The sequence below is a fragment of the Diadema setosum genome, chromosome 9, assembly GCF_964275005.1.
Source record: "Diadema setosum chromosome 9, eeDiaSeto1, whole genome shotgun sequence".
Lineage (NCBI taxonomy): Eukaryota > Metazoa > Echinodermata > Echinoidea > Diadematoida > Diadematidae > Diadema > Diadema setosum.
In genome coordinates, this window is record NC_092693.1 from 156,940 (window position 1) to 172,578 (window position 15,639).

General features: G+C 37.8%; 1 protein-coding gene across 1 annotated transcript in view; it reads right to left on the reverse strand.

Annotated features, from left to right (window-relative positions):
- Window positions 1-1,582, reverse strand: part of LOC140232727 (uncharacterized) — a 61,877-nt gene extending 60,295 nt beyond the window's left edge. The window contains exon 1 of the mRNA XM_072312843.1: window positions 1,480-1,582. Within this exon, the coding sequence (XP_072168944.1) occupies window positions 1,480-1,582 (103 nt within the window). The remainder of the gene's footprint in view (window positions 1-1,479) is intronic.
- Between the last annotated feature and the right edge of the window lie 14,057 nt (window positions 1,583-15,639).

Genomic DNA, 15,639 nt, shown 5'->3' on the forward strand with positions numbered 1-15,639 from the left:
GTACCAAGATAATGAAATTCAATACCACAGCATATTTTTAGTCTGCCACATTGTCTTCATTCAAATCCTCCTTGAAGAGTTAATTCATTTGTAAATTAAGCTTTTCTCTCCAGGGGTCTATTTCATGAAGTCATCTCATAAAAGTATTTACATAAATCTCAGAATGGCCAAAGTTGGTCATTAAGAAGCTATGAGAGACTTTCAAATCTATTACATGAAGTCTCTCATAAGTGTGTCTTATGAGCAAAAAGTCTCTCACAGGACTTTCATGAAAAAGACCACAGGTATATCAATTCATACAGGTTTATATTGTGTGTTGTATGTCTAATATTTACCTTTATTGTCACCTTGAATGTAATTTGTCACTTTATTACTTCTTTGTGTGTGTGTGTGTGTGTGTGTGTGTGCGAGTGCAAAATAGATGATTGCAAAGCTCGTATATGAAACATTAATTTGTCATGACGTGTTATACAGGCTGAACTATTATCATCATGATATAAAAACATGTTAAAGTGTGATGTAAGAATATCATATGCCCAAATTCAAGAGTTAGTCAATATTTACCACAGTTTCACAGTTTCCACATATGGTAAGTTACAAACCATACAAATGGCGACAAATATTTCATGCATTCATTAATATGACTTGCTGCTAACTTGGTAACTGTCTAAACCATTTTCCATATACTCATCCCACTGAACAGGGATACTCAAGAAGATGACTCATGAAACTTTTAACATGCAGGGATGATTGTTGTGAGAGGGATGGGACAGTTGACCTAAATCTCCCACTAGATGAGAACAAATAGTGTACCATCCAGATCGACGAGTCTTTCGTCCAAAATGTAGCTCTCTTGTGTGGGTAGTACAAAACACCACGCAACATTTCTTGGAAGTTACAACAATTGCTACCATATTGCTTCTGGCTAGCCAAGAGCCTTATTCAGCTGAAAACTGAAAGAGGCACGGTAATAGGAATACCAATATCAAAACTGAGTTGACATCATTTCAGATAATTTGATGACAATTATTTTGAACTTCCATAACTTTCTTCTTTCATGTCTGATTTTGAGAATGTTTGAGGCATTCTGTTGATATGAATAAAGCACAATGCAATAAAGTGAACTTGATCATAAAGTAGAATACTCTAAATATCTTTTCACATGATGAATCCAGCTCTGGTCCTTTTAACAAAAATAAAAAGAATGCATAGTCTGCAGACAAGACTTACTTGTATGCCCTCTCATGTCCTTATTGTCATATGAAATATTTCCACATTTTCAGAGAAAATCCACTTGAAAGCATCTCACAGTTGATTTCTTCTTTTATTCACACTCAACTTCTGGTATGAGGTAAGTATTTCAGATGGAGGAGTTAGTTTCTGGTGTGAGATAGGTATTTCTGGTGGAAGTGCAGTGTACAGTGCAAACTAAGCTCTGGTCAAAGGGGAAAGAACACAGTACCCTCAATAAGGACACACCTATAGCCTGGCTTTTCACAATGTCCTGTTGGGTGTAATCCAATGATGTGCTCTCAAATTGGCAATGATGAGTCACATTTCCTCTGTTCTCCTGACTGGACATGTAGGAACAATCACTACAATGTCACAGAGCAGTGGAGTCGATGACAAACTCTTTGTGGTCACAGTAACCAGTAATAAAAGAAAATGCAGCCATCATCATTCAGCACAGTATTGTGTCCAGTGATATCAATGTCATATTTTACACATGTTTTGTTAAACTCTATTTATAGGGACAACTGATTTCTTTAGAAAGAATAGAAACAAACTACAAGATTACCAAAAAAAAATAGATCTGATTTCTTGTTTCTTGATTTCATTCCAATTTTAGTTACTTTGAATAAAATAAATAGCCTCAAAATTTACTCTCATTCTGTATAATTTGACATACATGTAAACTATTGTTCTTCAACATATTCCACCAATATGTACGAGATATAACTCCAACAGTTTGTTGGTAATCTCTAAGAGCTATGATTACTTCAGACCATTTTTAAGAAAATTCATATATAATGTACATCTGCAACATGAAAATGAATAGTCCACAATTGTCTTTGTTATGTCACCTTTGCAGCAAAAGAAATGAAAATGAAATGAAATGAGCAAAAGTTTCATATTATTGAGGGTCAGTCTAAATTGACATACAGTCACAAATCAGATACAGGTAATAGTACATCATTTTCACACACTTGAATGGAACCTTCTATCTAAATTAACCACTCTGAATGACTTAGATCTCATTCTGCAGCTTATAGGTGACAAATACCCCTTTCATAAACTCATCCTCCTATTATCCGCATAAGAATAATGCGGACAATTCAATAAAAAATGCGTTCACAAACTCTGAAAATAATCCGCATTATTTTTACGAGCGCCCGTCTTGGAAAAGGCGGATAATCGTCATGGTGACTGCACACGTCCCTCCTGCGGGAAAGACACGTGACGTTTGACCGCACCCCGGCAATTATCCGCATTATTTGGGTTTGCGTTCCTAAACTCAAAATCTGGTCCCGATGCTGCTATTATGCGGATAATAGAAAGGTCGAAATAATGCGCATTATTCTATCCCCGCTCCGATTTTACGACCAAATGTTGCGGATATTATCCGCATTATTGAGTTTATGAAAGGGGTAAAAGAGTTATTTTAGGAATTTCTACCCAATGAAAGTGAGTTTTGGGGTCAAACATAGTGGTAGTCAGAGTAGAGAGGGATATGGAAAGGCTGAAGATTTTTTTGTGAGTCATGACAGGTAAGAAAGGACTGTGCAGTGCTGACAGATGTTAAGAATTGTGCAGTGTCTCACCATCTAAATTATGATGACTTTGCTCAAAATTTCATGGATAAATCACCTTTAATCAAGCAATCACCAAGTCAATACATTTTTAGCAAACAATACATTGTTGAAATATGTTGAATTTGTACTACGTGCTGCTTTTAATTGAAGATAAGGGAAGAGTGGAGGTTTGCTTTTATAAGATGTGTCTAAACATTTATGTAACCAAAACACCATGCTTCATAGAATAAATAATGACAAGTTTAGTGGTTAATAGGTTAGGGAGAATGATATACCCCTATATGGCTGGTAGCTAGGATAGGGTGGATGGTACAGCTCTGTAGGGCTGGTGGCTAGGTTAGAGTGGATGGTACATCCTTGCAGGGCTGGTGACTGGGTTAGGGAGAATGGTACATCCCTGCAGGGTTGGTGGCTAGGTTAGGGTGGATAGTACATCCTTGCAGGGCTTGTAGCTCGGTTAGGGAGAATGGTACAGCCCTGCAGGGTGGTGGCTAGGTCAGGGTGGTATACCCCTGCATGGCTGGTGGCTAGGTTAGGGTGGATAGTAGTACATCCTTGCAGGGCTGGGGGCTAGATTAGGGTGGATGGTACAGCCCTGCAGGGTGGTGGCTAGGTTAGGGTGCATGGTACATCCTTGCAGGGCTTGTAGCTAGGTAAGGGAGAATGGTACATCCCTGCAGGGTGGTGGCTAGGTCAGGGTGGTATACCCCTGCAGGGTTGGTGGCTAGGTTAGAGTGGATGGTACATCCCTGCAGGGTGGTGGCTAGGTTAGGGTGGATAGTACATCACTCTTGGGTGGTGGTTAGGTTAGGGTAGATTGTACATCCCTGCAGGGCTTGTAGCTAGAATAGGGAGAATGGTACATCCCTGCAGGGCTGGTGGCTAGGTTAGAGTGGATAGTACATCACTGTTGGGTGGTGGCTAGGTTAGGGTAGATATATCCTTGCACAACTTGTAGCTATAGGTTAGGGTGGATAGTACATCACTGTTGGGTGGTGGCTAGGTTAGGATGGTATATCCCTGCATGGCTGGTGGTTTGGTTAGGGTGGATAGTACCAATGCATCACTCTCGTTTGGTACTGTGGCTAGGTTAGGGTAGATGGTACATCCCTGCAGGGCTAGTGGCTAAAGGTGGATGGGACATCCCTTTGAGCCACTAATGTTTAATCAGATAATGAATATACGGCGCCACTTGGATACAGCAATTTCTTATCATTTCTTTGCTGAGAAGCTAAGAGTAGACAAAATGAGGGCAACATGCAGATCAGTCAGTGGGCACCTACACATACTTCATGTGCAACATGAAGAACTGCCAAATGCAATATTGAAAGCTATTTTCTTTCCAACACTTTTGTAATGACAGCAGCTTACAATAGAGTGTAGCTTAATCAATCATACATTTTATGAACTATCCACATTTGCTCATTTTTTTCAAACAATTTAAACATCCTTATACTTGGAGTAGATTGACAAATGCAGCACTACACGACAGTAAGAAGTAAATGAAGATCGATGCAGTAGTGTCATAAAATGTTTGTGCACCACTTTTTGTAGATCAACTTAACTAGAATTGGAATTATGTAAGCATCAGGATATGTGTGTCATGATTATTGAAGCTAAGAGGTCTTTCAGTGTTGTTTTGTTTTGTTTTTCTCAAATAGCAGCAACTCTCTGTTCATGAATGTATTGTCTTTTATCATATGCTATGTAACACATGAATAAAACAAACACACACACACAATGTCCATCATATACTGTACATCAAACAAGCGTCATCAAAATCAGAAACAGTGTCAGGTGATTGAATGTTAGAACCATCTAAAGAAAAATTGACACAAAGTTTAACAATCACACATACACATAAAAAAGACTGGTGTCTTGGTTTACAAATCTAGAAGTCAGACAGCACCTTTACAGGTTTAACTTTTGGTTATGACATTTTGTGCCCTTGTATTATATTAAACATTAGGTTCAGGTTCTTCAGGAAACAGTTTAATTGTTAAGATTAACAGTATGGAAGTTAGATGTCAATCCAATCAAATGAGACTAGGGTCAAACATCACTGTGTATTACCAGTAATTTAGTTTTCAATAGGGATAATTTCAGAGCTCACATACTTCAGACACCATAGAAAATGATGTCATGAAGAATTTTTCTAAAGCAACACAGATATTGGTTTTAGTCATGTTATTCCTGTGTCAGCTATTCCTTCCTTAACCTGCAGAAAATTGTTTCATTCACCAAGTTAGTTAGATCTGAGCATCCCCCCTCTTCTCAGCTCTCTGTGTCTAACCCCCAGGAGAAGTATTCCAATTGTGATTTCCTGTCAATGCACAGCTTGATTTCATTCTGTTCCTGATGAGGCCAGCCATCATGGGCCAACAAGTGAGTATCTCTATCGCTATCCTCGTTTAGACATCCACTCAACCATTGTCAGAAGAGATTCCCCACTGAATCATGGCAGCCTTGGTGACAGAGATGTTCAGAGCAAGTCATTGTCATCAATATAAATTTAGATAGATGAGAAAATGGCACTTCAGAGAGAGGAAGAAAGTGTCTAGAAATGGATAAATCATATTGGTAGACACTGAACAGTACATACTCAACCAAACATGCATGTGTACTTCCAAGTTCATATCTCCACCCAATTGATGCTTCAGTATCATGTCTTTTTTTTTTAACTTTTCAAACTAGAATACAAAATTCACAAACAAAACCTTCCTATCAAAGAATTTGAACAAGTTCCATTCTTGCAATTGCAATAAAAATACACATTATGCTAACATCATTCCAACCCAATGGAGCCACAGTATCATCATTCTTTTCTTTTCCATTTTGAGGTTGGTTACCTTGACTAACAAATGACACAAAAAAACTTCCTGTCTTAAAAGAAGTGTAGGCGAATACTTCCAGAGATAGAAGGACAAATGGTACAGTCTTGAAAGAAAAACTTGAGGGGTCAATAAACTGGAGGTGCCATAATGAGTTTGCAATTTGGAGTTTGGTTGGCTTGCATCCTTCAATATCCAATGGAGGCATGAAGACCTGTCAGCATGATCAGCCGGCCACCAACTCTCAAGATAGATGACATTTCACCAGCAAGTTCTTGCACATGTGGTTCCCTGGCCTGTTCTTGAGAATAGTGACATTTTATTTTCAAATGGGAAGCAGACTGTGACATTTGATGATTTCTTGCAAGTTTTGCTTCTGAACACACTTTAGTCTTGGCAAGAACACAGTGTCAACTCAATTGCCTACTCAGTCCCTGTCACTATCTCACCAGGGGATGGCTAATCCAACATCCTCTGACCCTGACAGCTGACCAAATCATCTCAATCACAACTACATGCCAACTGGGTATTGTGTCCATAGGAAGCATATGTGTGAGTGCAGAGAATCCATATTGTTGTCTAGCAACCATGTTATTCCACTCAATGACAATCAATTTCTATCATGTATTATATTAAAAAGCTACATGTCTTCACTGCTGAAAGATATCAACTGATAAATGAAATGTAAGAGAAATGATGAAGCCTTAATTAGTGTTACCTGATGTTAGTGACTGCAGAAATGCCAGTAAAGGCTATCTGTTCAACAATTATAAATTTGCTGATCAAATCTATGTGGTGTCAATGCTAGCTAAAAAGATACCAGTTTGTAATATCAAAGAAGTGGAATACTATGAATAAAACATAAAGAAATTCCATAAAATTTCACATCTTATAAATGACAAGTATAAACTCTTTCAAATTGTTGATGAAATATGTAAAGGGTAATGTCAAGTCAAGTGTTCTTTCATTACAATAGATAAAAACAAAATATGTAGAATTCTCTATAATTTTCTTTATAATATTCAACTGCTATGATATCACAAAATGCTGCATTCCTCCTATCCACTTAACTCATTGAGGACTAGCTTATGTTGTTGTACCATGCATTTCCCCTAGACACCTGCCCAAGTATACTCAGGACTAGTCTTCAACAAGTTAAGGACTTTATAACAAAAATCATAACTTTTAAAGAAACTGTCTTATTTTATTCAAGCTTCACCAAGGTGTTCTACTAATGTACATATTTGTTTGTGCTAAATCCTCCTTAAAATGAGGTATTCCACCTTATTTCAAATTATTTATTATTACTTTTTGATCATGAATAGTTCATATGTGTTGGTGGCAAAAACTCTATTCTTTTGCCTTTAATGTGTGGGGTGCCTCCAGGCAGCATTTTGGGTCCTGTTCTGTTTGTTTTTTTCTTTTTTTCTTTTTTCTTTTTTTTTTTTGGATTATATGGAAATGGTAGTGTAAATACATCTAAACTTTTACAATTCATTTTGTCTGGAGATGATGCAAATATATTGTTCTCACATAAAGATATAAATAATTCATAAAGTCCTGTCAACACTGACTTGATGTACATTTGTGACTGACTTCGAGCCAATAAGCTATTAACCTGTTGAGGACGGACTGATTTTGCTACAACACGCATTTTCCCATAGACCCCTGCCCGAGTATACTCAGGACTCGTCCTCAACAGGTTAACAGAAGTTTTCAACAAGGCTTTCCACTGATTTGCATTCAGAAATTAAGATAAACAACTGAATTATTGATGGTCAATTGCATGAATTATTTAGGAGTTTTATAAATGATACATTGATTTAGACTAAACATGTGAATATCATTCATGGGAAGATCAGTATGTCTATTGGTATGATCAGTAAGCTCGGCTCAATACTCCTTTTATGTTATATAAATGCCTTTATCTTGCCTCATCTTGATTATTGTAGTCTTGTATGGTCTGGAACCAGCTTGACTAACTTGTGTCATTATTTTTTTTTTTTTTTTTACAGAAAAAGGCTATTCAAATTTGATCAAATGGGCAATCATTTTGACCACACCGTTTCATTTTTTTTAAACTGAATACTCACACACTGTTTGATAGTGTCTCAGTTAAACTTGGTCTCTTTATGTACCTTTTCCTGACACATAAGATTGGAACTCAAACTAAGAATCATATATTGTGTTGCCATTTTGTTGGATAAGTATTAAAAAAAAAATCCCATTTTATATAAAAGTGTTAAGTTCTGGAATGATTTAGACTCCATTTTCAAGAATGTATACACTCAAATTGTTTTTAAGTCTATATGTTTTATAAATATCTTTGATATTTTAAAGTACCTACTAAATTATACCAAATGTATCCGTCCACGTTTGTTTTGTTCTGCCTGTCTGTTTTGTTCATTTAATGTAAAGTAGCATATGTTTCATATTCATATTATTTGTGTATGTAACCTGTTACTGTCATTAAGTACTCTGAATCTAACTCTGATCTGTATATTTCCATGTATTCATCTCTACAAAGGGGATCACATTTGGCTCAAGCCTTTGGCTTTCTCTGGGAGCTCCCCTACACATTTTACACCATACATATTACTGTTTTTATGATTATCAATAAAGTGAATGGAACTGAATTGAACTGGACTGAATATTTGCAATTTTTTTATACAAAGTCCTAAATATCATAAATATCTCCAAGCTTTTGAAAATAACAAAACAAAAAGGACAGCACTTGCTACAATATATATATCAATATATTGTAATTGTTTTCCTGTGTATCAATTAAGGTACTAGTAGCATCTGCTGCAGTGAATGTGTTGTCAATCCTGTTCCCTAGAACTTTAATCTGTTTTGAATGCTTTTTTTGCAGAAAATAAAGATCTCATCATAAAATCAAGGCCCAAGGAAAGGCTGTAAACTGTTGTAAGAACCACTGTTGCCATCTTGAGTTGATTTGCAAGATATCCTGTTTTCTGCCAAACATTTGTTGTCTGATTTCTAGGTCATGATCAATGTCTGCATGGTCCTTACCCTGATTCATCACTTCCTCCCATTTATTGTCCTGACAATATATCAGCTTTGCAATCACCAGACAAGGAAAGAATCAGCTATTTAGAAAAGTACTCCTAATGTGGAAAGTACCAATATATTTTTCTCTTCCTTTTTACTTTAAGGATCTTTTGCCAATCTTAAGTAAACACGCCTCTGAAAAATAGTCATCCTCTACAAAATAGAAATGATATTCATGCATGTGCAATGTGACTTCACTGTATGATTGATAAGTACAATCATAATTTTAATGGCAACATAACGTTCAGTATAAATCTTTGTCTAAAATGAATATACTGTCAAACCTGTCCTGGCCGTCACCTGTCTATACCAGCCATCTGCCATATTCTGCCGCTAAAATATACCCCCCCCCCCCCCAAAAAAAAAAAAAAAAAAAAAGTCTAAGACCCTGAGCATAAATGGCCATCTGTCTAACACAGCCAGCAGTCATCAATTCATATCCCACAGATTTTTAATCGTATGTAGCAGCCACAGACCCATACTCAGAAGCAGCTGAGCTGATAATTCAGCGTGTTTTTTTTTCTGCTTCATAGAAAAGATCATTTGAAGGTACACAGAAAATGGGACCTTCAATGCCTATGTACAAACATTTAGCAAGCACTATGATAGATTTAAAAAATACAATTCTTTCTGTCACATGCTCTGTAGCTAGCAAGGCAAAATCACTGACTCAAACATCTATAGATATGCAAGGATGACAGAACAATCACACTCGGCTAAAAAAAAATCATCACAGCACTGGTGTTAAAGTAGCATCAAAGTTGCACCAGTGTGAAAAAAAAAACAGACTTCAAAGGGCAGTGTACTGAAAACACTGAGCTCTGAAACAAAGATCTTTCTAACATACAGAAAAGTAGACATATTCACTCACTGTGTCACTCACTCAACTCTGGTTGATAAGAGAAGGCTGGTTTCCAACAACCTGTCGCCATGGTGCTGAGGAGACAGAAGTTTGATTCTCCCAGACTCCTTCCATTCCTCCCCTGAGCAATTAACAACTGACAATATTATAGAGGTGTTGGTGATCTTGGTGAACTGATCTCTAACTTCATCAAGCCCTGGCGACACAAACGTAACGCTTGATTGGTTTCCTCATGGGCTGCATCCTGACCCTTATGGCAGGTCATGAATTCACTGCTGCACAACCACAAGCTTCTCCACATTCTGTCTTGAGTGAAATGCTAAACCGGAGCCAGCCTCAGGACAAGCAAGTTAAAACTTGTTGCGGTTTGCCCTGCATATCACTACACTTGTATCACATTTGGTATGTAACATAATTTCACTCTGACTTCACGAGCTGAGCTCATATGAGTGCAGACTCCGAGTCTACCTATAAACAAAGCCATTTTTAAGCCTGCTGAGGATTTCATCATGAGACCTTTTTAGCATCCTCTATTCAAGCTCTGACAACACTGTTTCTATTCTTCTATCATTTGTTGCTTTTAACTATGGGTCAATACCACTGAAACAGAGGGCTGCAACAGGACATCCTTTCACAAATCTTGCCAAATACCGTGCAATTATTCCATCTTTAACCAAAGCTTAATAAACAAAACATGTGTCACTCCAAATGAGTAGACAATAATAACATCAGTGTGCTACTCAGTGTCTGACATTATTATAAACTGCAACCATGCACACTGAACTGCATACAAGTGATTTAAAGGACTTTGTACTGTATTAACGTCCTTCTGCTTCTGAGATGTCACTTGTCAAAGCAGGCACATAGGGAATACTGAGTGAATAAGCCAGTTTACAGTTCCACTTTGCGCATGAGCAGAAAAAGGTCATTTGTACAATCAGGCATGTCAGTTTTTTCATTCACTGAGATAAGCATCCCTGATGTAATGATTATTCATTTTACCCTTATAAATGGTGCTTACTAGCACATCCACCTGACAGCAGGCCTGGTATTTAGCAATGTTGGTAGGAAAAAGGTTGTTTATGCATTCAACGCAAAACAATAAAATGAATGCCTGCCGAAGTGTCAATTGACAGATCATTCTTGTCACCTGCTCTGCGTAAATTCATTCTTTGTTTGAACGTGAATTCCATAAATTGTGGGCGTGCTTATGCATCATGCTGCTTTGAAAATGAGTGAAGTGCCTAACCAATTGAGAAAAAAGAAAGGTCATTTGTACCAATGTGCCCTAGAGCTAACTGTGAACTGGCTTATTCTCCTCCAAATTTACCAGGGAAGGTCACACATCATCTAGATTCTTGCAGCATATCACATAGTATTTGACATTGATCTGCATGCAAGTGATTCATTGGACTTTGTACTGTATTAATGACCTTCTGCTTCTGAGATGCCACTTGTCAAAAGCAGGCACACAAGGAATACTGAGTGAATTCTCCTCCAAATTTACCAGGGAAGGTCACACATCAGCTAGATCTGTGCAGCAAAACATCACACAGTACTGTAAAAGTGGAAATTTTCGCGGTGTTGAAGTTTTCGCGCATTTCGCGCAACCAGAAACTAGCGCGAAAATAAAAACACGCGAATATTTTTGCTTGCCATACGTTCCTGTGTGTGATGTCTTGATTCCGCGGAATTAAAAACACGCGAAACTCTTCTGACCCGGCCTAGCGCGAAAAATTAGTCGCGCGAAAATATTCACTTTTACAGTATTTGACAAAGTTACATCCTGCAAACTCTGCATGACATTTAAATCCCTTTTGTTTGCCTCTTGACAGTTCATTCATCTGTTCTGACTAAAAGTTCATTTATCTGTTCTGACTAAAATTTAGGCATCGAGCATAATGTATTTTGATCAAATATTCTTTCATAAATAGGCACAACAAAGGAACAGGCAAATCTTTTGTATACACACTAGAAGAATTTGGCTCTCTGCCACCTGAAATAATCCCTTAAAGAGGCTTATATAAAGTGGCATTTTAATAGCTGGCATCTTCATAAGATATTGACATAGCTAAAACATTTGTAAATAAAACATTTGTAAAACATTTGTAAAAGGCAAACAGTGATTATAGAGTGCTACAAAAATAATGCCTCCTACAGAATAGGCATAGGTATATAATTTTTTTTTTCTTTGACAGCCTTGATGAAAAGACACTTTATGTACACAATATAAACATGTTAAACAAGTAATGCAGTTACAAAGTGCAGTATAAAGCATTGTCCTGAATACTTTCTTTCACTTGAAAGTAACAACCAAAATTTCCACTAAACATAATTCCACTGGCTCTTATTTGATTCTTTGGTTCTTCCTGAGGGTGGAGCTGAAAGCAGAAGGGTTACTATATGTATGATGCAACACTGGAATTTTTCTTATGATGATTGGAAGCTACAACACAGCCACATCAACACAAACTTAGCATTCCATTGACCGATTCTGTGACGCGCTATGTGTATTTTTGGCATGGGCAGCGCCATTACTGCGGTGTATCATCCGACCCCCCCTCCTCTCTCCCCACCCCTGTCACGCGCGCAGAATGAAAAACTGATGCATGGTTGTTTTAGCCAATGGGCATCTCGTACTGAGTGCGCGAATGCTTGCTTAGTGCACGAACCTTTGTTACAAGTGCGCGATAAACATGTTGCCCGTGGGGTGGGGGAGAGCAGGGGGGGTCGGCTGAGACACCGCAATTTGAGCTCATGGCTGCGCCCAGTGCCATAAAATGTCTGCTGCCCTCAACGAACCCGAATCGGTCAATAGGGGAAACAACTTTGTAACTTTACTCCTTTGCAGGCAACATGCTCTGTGAGCATGAAACAGCTGAATGTACTCATATTTAAAACTTATCAATATTATGTGGAGAGTATGAAGGACAAGATTTGTAGCAACTTTAGGTCGAACATTATTGCTAGACATTTCTTCAAGTCCCTGCTCTCTACTCCCATACAGTATCTGTCATCAGTTTTACATTGATGTGACTCAGTAAGGAAAAAGACACCAACATGCTTCTGTGTGCCAACCTGATGTCAAGACAAAACAAAATATAACAAGAAAAAAACATGAAACATTATGGAGGCAACAAAATGGGGTAGGGCACATCATATGCAAGGCACTTTTCAGGCTTTGTAAAAAGTGTTGAAACCTAATAATCATATTTTTATCAATTTAACTACATTGAATTGACATGTCTATTTCTCAGAGATAAGATATTGCAAAGAGAGAATCAACTAACACTCATCATATTAAGATAAAAAATCTCACAATGCAATATCTAAATGGACTTCAATTCTTGCACATTTCAAATGATGGTTGTGTGAAATCCTTTCACAGCATAACCTAATACTTTAAAACATGAGATGTCCTTTGGTTTGCTGCTCCTTTCAGCTTCAGTTCAAACAACAATAAACTGAATGGCCATTATGCCAGCATGGATATTAGAGGCTGCACCAGGGAAATTGTTAATCTACCCTTGACCATGTGACTGGGTGTTGACCAGTCCTGAATAGAGCTAATCTTGAATACAAATCTCTGCCCGAGACTTCCACCTTCCCTTCCATGATGGGTGGATGTGAATAGCAACATGCTGAATCACTTGTCACTTTGAATAGTTTGTCAAGTTTGAGGAGGACAGACTCGTGAGTGGCAAAGGAGTGGTAGTATTCACTCAGTGAGGTCACTCAGTAACCAAGGTCAATGTACTCTCACACTGAGGTATTTATATACTGTAAAAGCTGTTATTTTAGCGTACAGATATTTTCGCGAATTAGGTCACAGACATTGTCGCGAGATGTTTTCGCGAATTGACACTAATGCTATCTTGCAGGCATTGTTACTCTAGTGTATGGAGACATTTTCGTGTGTTGTTAAATTCACGATCCAACTGTGATTCGCAAAATTCACGAAAATTCAACCCTCGCGAAAATAACCACTTTTATAAAATGGGTTCAAGAATGTAGCCAATAGGAAGCGCTGAAATGAGACACACCTCCTTCCTTTACTTCAGTACAATTGCACTGCCTGTAATCCTATGGTAGATTGCCGATCGTCTGTGCGCGCGGCGGCTCCTTTGATGAATTGCATGCATACGCGCTGTCAATCCTGTAAACAACTTCTAGTTCGGGCTGCCGGCCGGCCGGCCTGTCTTCCCTTGTGCATAACATGTGTGGCGTACGTACGTATACTCTACTATACGTACACTTTGTACAGTACAGTAGACCAAGCGTTATGGGACCGGACGCGTACATGGAGTCACTTTGAAGAGCAAATCCAACGATTTAGCAGGTTAATTCTCACGCCGTTTTCAGAGTATGTTGTCTAGTAGGCCTATATGAGGAGTCTATATCAAGTCTTTAAGGTAAAGGGTGCATATTCTATGTAAAATAAGTAAGTTTTCGTGCGGGAACTTAAGTGTCCGGAAACCCAACCGCCCATTATACTTATACTGTATGTGCGGGACTTCCGCGAGTGCGACGTGCGTAAATGTTTGGGACGAACATCTTCGGACGTCTTGACCCACAAAGGTACGTGAAAAACGCTGAAAAATGATGTTAGTTTTCGAATTTTCGACCCATTTTATAAAACAAATGATGCACAGGATTATTTCGTGGCGTTAGTGGAGGCGTAGCTCACTCTCGGGTATTTACAATGTAGTGCAACATGCACTCGGCTTCGCCTCGTGCATGTTTCACAATTGTAAATACCCTCGAGTGCACCACGCCTACACTAACACACTCTATCCTGTGTATCATTTGTATAATACAGTACACTGTTGCCTCATATCAACTATAGGTTTACACTCTTTTCACACTGTTATTGAAGAGACGACATCTCCGATGGCTATGATATGCTCTTAATATTCTTTCCTGTTACTACAAATAAAAATTATCCATTCCCTGGACTCTTCACTTGTAAATACTGCAAACAGAAGGGAAAAAATCCCTGTGGCAGTTTTAAAAAAAAAAAAGTGGTCACATGATTTTTCATTGGAAGAGTGATAATTTTTTTCCCCTGTGTTAGTTAAAATTTACTTGACCTTTCATTTCCAGATCTGTTCAAATCTCTTTAAAAAGTTGACTTCATGTATAAAAAAAAAAAAAAAGATATGCAGTTGGATGCATTCAGTTCTATCCAAACTTTTTCTTCTTACACGTACCTTTGTTACAAAGCTCAGGTATTCTCAGGAGTGTACTAAAACAAATAAGATAAAGCACATTGTATGACAATTAAACAAATATCATAGACTAGCTCGGGATCACAATGCCTACTACTGGCAGAGAAATCAGACCACTATAACAGCCTTCAATAAAATTGCCATAGAAAATATAATCTAGCCAGTCATAGTAACCGAAACTAATGTGACAGAAGATATGTTTGCTATCTCTCTCATCTCTCTTTGTCATAAATTCTTGTAAAAATATTTAAAAACAAAGTATTCTGAAGACAGGTCATTCAACTAATTTCATAAATCAACCATAGCCCATAACTGTCATGTTGGGAAATAGACTATTTGTTCCAATGAACATTTCTTTGGCAGAAAAGAGTGATCAGGACATGAATCTAGCTGTACTGTGGCCTACTTGGGAAGAATGCAGTGACTTTCATTTAGCAGTAAAGTTGTCAAAGGGAGAAGACATGTCTTTTTGTTGTCGTCGTTTTTGCCAAAGAAAGGTTGAGGTTCCAAGTTGTTGTTTGCTTGTTTTTTGTTTCAAAGTTTATTTTTAGTTTCTTAAGTGGGATCATAGACACAAGTTCCTTGAATTAACATCTTCTAACATATCTATAAGTGTACGCCCAATGAACCTAACCTGTATAAATCCCAAGAAAACCCCATTTTGCGACATTATTAAAACTCGTAAAAGATTGTTTGCTGATATTATATCTACTCAGCTTTGACATATATATTCACTCATGCATAAACATTGATCAAGTAATGAAAACACCATATGAATGAACCGAGTTCTTTATTCATAGGAAACAAATGCACTTCTCAGAAGTGAGTAATGT